The sequence below is a fragment of the Beta vulgaris genome, chromosome 8 (assembly GCF_026745355.1).
Source record: "Beta vulgaris subsp. vulgaris cultivar EL10 chromosome 8, EL10.2, whole genome shotgun sequence".
Classification (NCBI taxonomy): domain Eukaryota; kingdom Viridiplantae; phylum Streptophyta; class Magnoliopsida; order Caryophyllales; family Amaranthaceae; genus Beta; species Beta vulgaris.
In genome coordinates, this window is record NC_079209.1 from 53,617,177 (window position 1) to 53,628,036 (window position 10,860).

The window sequence follows — 10,860 nt, forward strand, 5'->3', positions numbered from 1 at the left end:
TTTATCTTTTGCAAGTAAATCAGACATACCTAAACTCATGACATTCTCACTCCAAAAACAACTTCAAAAAATATATAGTTACAGAACACAAATGAACAAGATACACTCTAGGTGGACCAAAGACGTTAAGATACTAAAACAAGATACACTCTCAAATGAGGCCACAAAATCTGGGCATATTGGTTATTTGGTTGTTACATGAGCAGTAGGTGATATCTAGTTGTATTGGCATCACCTCCAATCCTAGAGGTCATGGGATCAAATTTCAGCTCTTGCAAGAAGGATCCCCAATTCCCTCCCCCTCGCAAGGGACTTCAAGCACGAAGTCCACTTTTACATAAATTACCCTTATCATTGTCAAATCCAGTGTTTTAATGTCTTGAGTTACCATTTGAAGTGTTACGAAACACATAATATTGTCGCTTAAAGTCACAGAAGCATGACTTAGGCATGTGCGTGCACAATTTGGTATAATCACATAGTACTCGGATTTCTTACACATGCAAATCTGACTAGATAACTCAGTGCCTTGAGTTATGACTATGTTGGATGCACACAGTTGTGAGATAACTTTTTAGTTGGCGTCTTCACTTTCTGTAATTGTATGGATACCATACTGATTACTGAATACTGACTACAGACTACAGAGTTACATGAAGAAACAGACTAGTTGTACATGCTAGGTAAACCAACCTATTAAACAAAAATAATTTAACTTTTAAGATACATAATTCAATATATAATGCAAATACGAGTGGCTGGTTACTCATAACTGAGACCACCAAGTAATGGTTGCAATGAACAGTTCTTTGATGTGATGGAAATGTACAATTTGGAGGCCACAAGGGAGTTCAGGGACTACACTAAGTCTCTGATCGCCAGATCAGGAACGCTTCAACAGGCAGTGAAGACGGCTCAAGCTTTACGAACAATTACACGTCTTTCTCTCTTGTACTCAACTTCATCTCTCTGGTGCATTATCAGTAGTGCTCTTCTCACCTGTAAGGTCAAATATATGCAAATGTTACTAAAAGCAGAAGTCAAAGGAAGCAGGTTAATCATGATCAACCAGCCAAAATTTCAGATTATGAGAACTGCTGAGAGTCATTTGGGTAATAAACTGGCATGTTATGATGTTATCCACTGCTAGGCTGCTACTTACAATAGAATCATTCATCCCCATTCTGCTCAGGTCATCAATCAGACGTCTTTCTGATATGTGGCTACCAATTCCAATTCTTCTCTTTATCTGCACTTCTGCTTGCTGTTTACATGAAAACCAGAAGAAAAGCTTGAGAGGACAAGCCTAAAAAAAATCCTATGCAGATACCAGAATTTTGCTTCACCTTTATCTCATTAGCCATCTCGGGAGTAAGATTTATTTGGTTATTAATTCCAGAGCGTGCTGCATCCATAGTGGCAACATTAAAGAGCCTTATTGCCTCCTTTACATGCTCATCTGTGGCAACCTCAGACCTGAAACAGGGGTAGACAAACAGAACATTCAGCAGAATGCCAATGCAAATATTCAATGCCACCAAAATTCTGCAATGATATACTCCCTCCAGTCTTTATTAGTTTACCCCTTTCTTTTGCATAGAGTTTTAGAAGAAATAATGTTGTGGGTCATAGAAAGAAAGAGAAACTATTATTTTATATTGAAGTTAAATGTATGTGTGATGAAAAGTTAGTGGTCTCATTCCAAAAATAGAAACAAAAGAAAGGGGTAAACTAATAAGAGACATCCCGAAAAGGCATACGGGTAAACTAATAAAGACCGGAGGGAGTAAAAGATAGAAAATGAATAGTGTTGCCACATAGATGTCATCTCATGAGAGGCAAATCAACTAAGAGCTCTCACATTAATTTCCAGAACTTAACTCACCTCCAACCTCAAAAATAACAAATAATAAGAATTAATTCAGTTCAACGAGACACTCAGCAGATCATCTCAAGGTCTCATACTCCTTCAAAGCATATGGACTATATGCAGAAGGTGGTAGTAAACCAAAAGCCATTCTTGGAAGAAAGTGGAGCAAGCATACTGTAATCAAGCTAAAAAGCAGCACTTACAATCTCATCTTTGCGAGGGCCTCACTTAACCTAACTATAGCTTCAAGTTGCCTCACAGTGATTGGTATTGCAGCTGCCTCCCCACTTTCATTTGCTTGTTGCCTCATATTCTGAAAAAAAAAAACAGAACATAAAGCCATTACTTAAAAATACAGCCAAAGGATATTATATCTAAGAGTCATTCTGATTATATTTCATCTTCCAAACCACTTAAGCAGATTCAAAAATTCAAGTACGACCATGGTAATCTGATAACTTTCTGATCTAGTTCTATGACTCCTTTTGAAACATTTCCCATGAACAAGAGATTTGACATAATATAGCCTCATCCTTCAACCAAGCAAATAGGAAAACGCTTTTCAAAGATTCATTACCTGTCGGATGCTAACATACTCGGTCTGTAATTTCTTTGCAGCTGATTCTGACAGACGGGGGTGGCAATTAGTTCTACAATAGTGTATATATCTGTATACAAGGAAACACATGCAATTAGTACCATTGTAGTATTCATCAACACCATTGTAGTGCATGATCAAGAGATTTCACATAGAATACCTCTTTAACCAATTCTCCTCTTTTGAAACTTTAGTCTCCCCCCTAGTTGAATCAGCAGATGCATGGAGTTTTATGACATGAGTAGCAATTATCTGAAGAAAAAAGCAAAAACAAAAAACATTGTAGAATAATTTAGGGAGCTCAAATCTTGATAAACCGTATGGGAAATAAAGCATCATACACATCTCAGTGCAGAAGAATAAAAGTAATCAGCTCTGAAGTAAAACATCAAATATCGATATATTGAAAAATTAGCAGTACTCTCATGAGTCTCATCCATATGAAAGCAAAAGGCTGCTGAAGAATTTTATTTGTTCATGCTGTATTTACCTTATCTTGACTGTACATCCTGACATCTTTCACAATGAAGATTAGGTCAAACCTAGAAAGAATAGTGGTTTGCAGATCTATGTTATCTTGAGCAGTCTGGACGAAAGAAAATCATAAGGTTAGTTTAAAATTTTGAACACCAGTGTAGATTTAAGATTAAGAGTCAAGCATGAAGACTGAGGTATTTGATAAAAAGAGAGCAGAACTGCAAACCTTTAGATCATCGTAACGCCCTGATGGAGGATTGGCAGCTGCAAGCACAGAGGTTCGCGAATTGAGAACAGTTGTTATACCTGCTTTAGCAATAGAAATAGTCTGCTGCTCCATGGCTTCATGAATAGCAACCCTGTAAAACCAAGACTGGAATTCAGCAATTATAGATGACACTTGTAAAAAATTATCGTGAACGTTTAACCATAGTCATCCAAAAAAATATGAGATAAAGTATCCAAACTCCAGCTAACCTATCCTCTGCTCTCATTTTGTCAAACTCATCAATGCAGACAACACCTCCATCGGCCAATACCATGGCACCACCTTCCAGATAGAACTCACGCTGGTAATGAAGAAGATTTGTCACAATCATGAAATAGAACTCAGAAAAAGAATGAGCTAAACCTTTAGCATATATGTATGTTAGTTAGGTTGACTGGAATATGACAGCATTCACGTTTCTAGAAGTTGAGAACTTACTGAACCACTGTCACGAATCACAGAAGCTGTGAGACCAGCAGCTGAAGATCCTTTACCCGAAGTGTAAACAGCTACAGGTGCTGTCTTCTCAACAAACTTCAGAAACTTCATTGAGCAAATGTGACTAAAATCAGATTTTTTCCCGTATGGTTAAATGAACAGCTAGTAGTTTTATTAGCCAATGGGTTCATTTACCGTGTCGAATGAAAACAAAAACATAGGCATGAGAGAGCGAGAGAAAATAACATAATAAGAGAACGAAAAGGTACCTGTGATTTGGCAGTAGAAGGGTCCCCTAAAAGCAGCACATTGATGTCACCTCTTAACCTAACACCATCTGGCAAAGTCTGCAACCACAAAAAATGGTGTAAGCCACCCACAAATTTAGAGCTACTGATTGCCATAACCTCATCAACCAAGGGTAAACACAAGATCAATATCAAATTAACAATGTACCTTCCTTGATCCGCCAAACAAAAGGCTAGCCACAGCCTTCTTCACATCATCATGGCCAAAGATGGAGGGTGCAATCTTAGAGCATATGGTTTGATAAGCATCAGGCTGACCAGCAAATTTTTTGAACTCTTCAATCTGTAATGAAAGCATATATATCAAGACATGCATACGAGGGCCACAAATTGTTCCTTAGCTGGCTCTAAACCATGGGAATTGAAGAGCGCAGCTTCAATTATTTAAACATGCACAGCTATAAAAAGTTCGCCTTTACAATCAACCAACAGCCACAACCTTTCGTTCTATAGAGTTCAATAAACAAAATTTCAATTGCTGAGGAGTATGATAATCATAAATCCAACAGAAAGTTCTCAAGTCGATAGATAACAGCAAACAGAAGCTAGCAGATAAAGAGATAGAGGAAGCAGGTATGTTAGAATTGAGACAAACCTCATCAGAAGTGAAAGCAGCTTGACCTCGAGAGTTAGCCTCATTGGCTTCCTCTATTCCTACAACTCTTATATAAGGTTGTCTAATTGCAACAGCTCCTTTATGACTGCATGATGACCAACACAAGTACCGGAAGAGAAAGAATATCATTAGTATCTGAAAAATTCAGTGTAAAAAGTTGGGGAGAATAGTAAAGTTCTTACGAAGTAGATGCATTGTTAGCTTGAAAAATACTGTAAATTCCCATGACAGTGAGTCTAGTGCCCGGAACAATTGTTTGAACAAGATGTCTATCTACGGAAAGAAGCATGTTTCTTGGAAGCTCTCCAGTTGGAACATCCTACAGTTTAAGGAGATCATGGCATACAAATATTCAATTATCAAAAGTATTCAACAAACAATTTCACATTACTCTGACACAAAAAATGGGTAATTGGCAGTTCATTGAAATGAGAGTATTATTCACCTCAGGATTCTCTTGAAGTTTGAGGGTTTGCTGATCAACATACTTGCTTCTATCAGGAACTATAAGCCAAGGATCAAGAGGGCAGGGTTCTTCACCAGGCTAATTTTAACACAACAGAAATTAAGTTATTTTGAGTTAATAAAGTTAAAGCAGAAATAAAATAAAAAACAGCAAAACAAAAAATATTGAAAAGCACCTGAGGAAGATGGTCACAAGATCTAGGAATGATGGCACCACCAAGACCGGGACGACAAGGAACAAGCTTGACATTTTTACAGTTCTTGCAGAGTAGTGTCACATAAGTAGCCTTCGCTTTGGTCCTTGAAGCAGCAATGGTAATCCCAGATATTTTCACCAATTTTGATATGAATTGAGCCTATTCATTCAATAATAATAAGTAAAACAATTGAAATGAATTCAATTTAATTCAATGAAAACAAGCACACTTTCCCCAATTCAAAACTGTCCTACACATCTTTCATTCTGATCATTAAAAAATTACTTACATCCAGTAAAAGAAGTAGTATTTTTAATCAATAAAGTAGTATATTAGAACCAATAACATCACTATAATCAAGTCATATGCTGGATTTTTATACTTGCTTGTTTCGAAATAAATGAAACGCTTCTTTCTTAGAGGAAGTACACTAGTTTTTTTTCATATATATGTGCTACTTTTTGCAATAAATGTACTACTTACGCAACAAAGGGCTATTCTTTGTGAGATAATGAAATATTCATTTGTTGAATTTAAAACGAAACGAAGAAAGTATTAATTTTGTTACCACCAAATATTGTTCATCGCCCAGAACAGTCCTGATTTAGGCATTTATCGGAATGAAACCCTAACAACAAAAAAAGGATGGGAGATAAGTAAAGAAGCATACACCAAGAGAACGGATAGAGACAGAATCCTCATTAGAAGTAAGAAGAATCTGAAGATCCTCAGTAAAAGGCTCCTCCATTTCTCCAGTCTCACCAGCAACTTTAGACTTCAAACTTGCCAAAACTTCAGAAGCCGCATTCTCAAACTAAAATCACAACCAAAATATCATTATACACCGAAATCAATCATAAAAACAGGAGAAAGAAAGAAATAGATAGAATACACACAAGTGGTAGGAAATCGGCGGGAGAAGATCGGAGGAGTGACGGAAGATGAGGATCAAATGCATCAAGATGTTCAAGGTTGACAACAAGTGAAGTAGGATTGTGGATTAAACTTTGACGATAAGGGAATACATTCGATTCCGTCTCGAAGCTTCGGATGAATTCTTTGAATTTAAGGAGAACCGAGTGTCGGCTACTGGCGGCTGCATCGGAACTGTTGTTGGTTTCGCCGGTGCGGCCAGCTGGAAACTGTGCTTGTTCACTGTAGTACACTGCTCCTTCATCCCAACCTGACATTTTCTCTCTCTATGCTTTGTTTTTCTCTCTCTAATGCTTTTTGATTTCAATGGTGGCGGAAATCAAAATTAGGAGATCAAATGGTGGGGAAGTGAAGAAGAGGGTAAATGCTGTGTTTTGGCGGGCTAATTTGGCGGGAAATCTCCCACGAAGTGGAGTAGACCACCGGCCCATTTTTTTTAATTTGGGCTCAATACTTGATCCCCAGCCTCTTTACATGTAGGCTTATGGATACTATGTGGGTAAAACTTGTTATAAAATGGTGAATTATTTATTCGTTTTTTCTACTTCACATCATTATTGTTAAAATCTCGATCTGAATCTATGGTTCTATGATGCGGATGAAACTTTTTTATTTCGATCCTTCATATAATCTTAATTTAATAGGATGTTTTGATCCTACCCAACTACTAAATATCACATGATAGGATCATAATACGATTCTATCATCCGATTTTATTATAGAATTTCACAAAATAATTCCAAATATTATATTTTATCTTTCTCCTATTAGTTTTTTTAGTCACAAGTTACTTCAATCTTAAAGTATTGAACTATTATCATCGTTTGGGAATGAAAAATGTCATTATTAATATGTAAAGCTCTATCATAAGTCTTCTACTAATTTACTTATATGGTAGGATCTAACTCTTACAATACAAAGTAAGATCTCAATGATAACATTGATTCACCTTATCTAAATAATCTCGTCTACCACCTAAATTTGACTTCATTATCATTAAAATATATATTATTTTTAATATAAGCATGCCTGAGTGAAATTGATAGACTTGAAATCAACGTTTATTAATATGCTTATGTGAAAGAGTGTGTTATATAGGATAACGATTTCAAACGAGATATTAAAGATTTCATTTAACAAGATTAGAATTTGTTTGAGCTTTATAATGTTGCTTAGATTGTACTCTTAAACATTTGCATCCCGAATAATTTTAAACTTGAAAGAATAATTACAAATTCTTATTATGATCTCTATTATATAAGGGAAGGGAGGAGCTATGATATCCTCTTTTGAACTGACTATTTTACCCCCCTTCCCTATCTAAATTACAAAAGGAATCTCAAAATTAAAATCGGGACTCAAAAAAACTATCGAAAATTAATTTAACACTCACTCACAAATCACTCACAAATCACTTAAAAGAATAAACTCTACAAATCACTCATAATTAAAAAAATCATGTTATAAAAATGACGCAAATCACTCAAATAATCAGGAAACTTTATTAAAACTTAAAATTAACATACAAAGTAAAACTAATAACCTAGAATGTCAATACATACAAAAACATTTACTATAAAAATTACTTACAAATCATTGTTCTCAAGAACCATTCACAATTACATACTCACAAAAGTTACATATAAACACAAATTTGAGAAAAACATAAGATTTTGACGGCGATATCAAGCATTCATCCATCGGCAATTTGCGAACTTCAAAAAAGGTACATAATTCTTTTAACCTTCAAAATTATTTCACATAAGTTGAAATAAACAATAGCAAATTAGTTGATTGTTATGTAGATAAAAAAATGGAGATGACAACAATGAGTTCAAAAGGGCTTTTATACAATCAGACTTAAATTTAATTCATTTTCATATAAAACAAATTTAGTTTTTTCTAAAAAAATGCCAATATTAAATTTTTTTGCCCATAACTTTTGCAAAAAGTCCATGTTCAGAAATAAATTTTGAAAAACAAAACAATATCAAGTCCATGTTCAGAAATAAATTTTGAAAAACAAAACAATATCAAACTTTTTGCGAACAATTTTTGCAAAAATCCATTTTTCAGAAAAAAAAACTAAATTAATTTGCGAAAAGTAACGATTTTTTTTTTCTACAAAATAAAATCCAATATCAAATTGTGTATGAAAAAGATCAAAATTTTATTTCAAATATAATTGAATCTCAAAGTGTTAAAATTTAGAAAATGACAAAAATTGAAACGATGAAAATTTTTAAATATCAATGTGTGCAAACATAATTTAGAAGTTAGACAAGGAAAAAAACCTGAGGTGTATTTGTTGTGAAATCATAATTTAGAAGTTAGACAAGGAAAAAAAATTATTTACTTTTTCCTAGTGTTTCCTATATATAATGAAACTTTTACATATATTTGGACCTATCTCTTTCTATTATATAATAGCGATTAATTATCAAGGTAAAAAGGTTTATGTAAAATATCATTCAAGAATTAAAGTATAACATATCTCTATTATATAAGGGAGGGGGGAGGGCTATGGTGTCCCCGAATGAAGATACTATTTTACCCCTTTTCCTTTGTAAATTACAAATCCACTTACAAACTAAAGGGAGATTCAAATAAAAATACTGGAAATAAAATTATAACAATCACTCACAAGTCAACTTAAATCATAGAATTGCATAATTACATTATACAAATCACTCAAATGATGAAACTTTACAAAAACCAAAAAATTAACTTACAAACTACAACCAATACACTACCACGTCAATACATACTCACAAAAATTTGACTTGAAATCCAAGTGTCCACTTTCTTCACAATATATGAAGTAGTGTACTTAATTTAAAAATCAACTAAATTATAATATTAGAAATCATAGATAAATTCAATAAAATTTCTATTTTGTTCATAGAATTTTGACCTTGAAAAGTAAAAAAAGAAAAGAGACTGGTGAGAAACTTAAGTGACAGAGACTAAAGCAATTAAATTTTGTAACTAAAAATAATTATACTTTGTATGTCTAATGTTCAAATTTTGACTTTTACATAAGTCGAAAAAAATCGAATTTCTGTCTTGAAAAGAATTTAAGCACGCATCGCGTGCAAAAAAATGCTAGTTTATATTAATATAAGGGTCACCTACTACCTTAAAAATGTCACTTCTTACAAAAATGACTAATTTAAGATAGACGATGACCCCTTATATATGAAAGTAATCTCTTTAACTTAGAAAATAACTATTACAATGTACAAAGTAACCCTTTTAGCAAAAAATAAGATAACATTATAAGACGGACTTACACAAGACTTACTAATAAATAATAGTTAAAGCGGTCGATTTACTACTACATTAAACCCAAGAATTATATATATATAGCCAACATGCATTTTGAAGTAAGAATTTTAAATCGCCAATATTTTGCATTTTGTCATAAGCGCCGGCGTCGCATACAAAACTGGCCCATACACACTCAGGCCTGAAGGTCTTTAGTTACATAAGCAGCTATTCTATGCACTAACATATCACCCTATTCAAATCCAAACTAATTATTTATACTTTATTTACTTGTAAGATTTGGGCCTCCTGTGGCCTACTTCTCTTAAAGCTCACAAGACTTAATCTCCCTTCCCATAATCCCTACTAAAATTTTTTGCACGCGATGTGTGCTTGAATTTTTTTTCAAAACAGAAACTCGATTTTTTTCGACATAAGAGTCAAAATTTGAATATTAGACATACGAAGTATAATTGTTTTTAGTTGCAAAATTTGATTGGTTTAGTTTTTGTCACTTAAATCTCTCACCATTCTTTTTGTTTTTTTATTTTTTTACTTTTCAAAGTTAAATTCTATGAACAAAATAGAAATTTTATTGAATTTATTTATGATTTCTAATATTATGTTTTTTTAGTTGATTTTTGAATTAAGTACAATACTTCATAAAGTGTAAAGAAAGTAGACACTTTGATTTCAAGTCAATTTTTTTATAGGTTGTAGTTCGTAAGTGAATTTTTAAGTTTTTATAAAGTTTTCTCATTTTAGTGATTTGCATAACGTAAATTATGCAATTTTATGATTTTAGTTGACTTGTGAGTGATTGTTATAATTATATTTTTGATATTTTTGTTTGAAGCCCCCTTTGATTTGTAAGTGAATTTGTAATTTAGAATGGGAAGGATGTAACATAGTCTCTTCATTCGGGGACACCATACCTCCCCCCCTTCCCTTATATAATAGAGATATGTTGTACTTTAATTTTTGAATGATATTTTACATAAACCGTTTTACCTTGATAATTAATCGCTATTATATAATAGTAAAAAATAGGTCCAAATAAATGTAAAAGTTTCATTATATATAGGAAACACTATAAAAAAGTAAATAATTTATTTCCTTGTCTAACTTCTAAATTCTGATTTCACCATAAATACACCTTTATCTTTTATCATGACCCACCATTAATTGTGGAATGGTTTTTTGAGAATAGTGATTTGTAAGTAAATTTTTGTAAATATTTTTTTGTATATATTGACGTTCTAGATTATTAGCTAGTTTTATTTTGTATGTTAATTTTAAGTTTTAATAAAATTTCCTGATTATTTTAGTGATTTGCATGATTTTTATAACGTGATTTTCTCAATTGTATGGGTGAATTGTAAAGTTTCTTCTTTTAAGTGATTTGTGAGTGAGTGTTGTAAAT

The 10,860-nt window shown here is 33.1% G+C and overlaps 1 protein-coding gene across 1 annotated transcript; it reads right to left on the minus strand.

Moving 5' to 3' along the window:
* Positions 1–696: 696 nt before the first annotated feature.
* On the minus strand, positions 697–6,521 carry LOC104901820 (DNA replication licensing factor MCM5). The gene is made up of 18 exons (XM_010689444.4): positions 6,134–6,521; positions 5,908–6,051; positions 5,217–5,396; positions 5,021–5,119; positions 4,758–4,894; positions 4,555–4,660; positions 4,108–4,242; positions 3,921–3,998; positions 3,652–3,756; positions 3,423–3,514; positions 3,172–3,304; positions 2,959–3,054; positions 2,629–2,720; positions 2,448–2,538; positions 2,074–2,183; positions 1,347–1,476; positions 1,163–1,264; positions 697–999 (listed from the first exon to the last, which is right to left on the minus strand). Exons 1-18 carry the CDS (start codon positions 6,425–6,427, stop codon positions 916–918), a joined length of 2,208 nt encoding a protein of 735 aa, XP_010687746.1. The 5' UTR covers positions 6,428–6,521; the 3' UTR covers positions 697–915.
* Between the last annotated feature and the right edge of the window lie 4,339 nt (positions 6,522–10,860).

Excerpts from the sequence above, each read along its gene's own strand:
- LOC104901820 (XM_010689444.4), bottom strand. The coding sequence starts at position 6,427 with ATGTCAGGTTGGGATGAAGGAGCAGTGTACTACAGTGAACAAGCACAG. Across the intron at positions 3,999-4,107 it reads TGTTTGGCGGATCAAGGAAG|ACTTTGCCAGATGGTGTTAG; the intron begins GTACATTGTTAA and ends TTGTGGTTGCAG. Across the intron at positions 3,515-3,651 it reads TGATTCGTGACAGTGGTTCA|CGTGAGTTCTATCTGGAAGG; the intron begins GTAAGTTCTCAA and ends CTTCATTACCAG.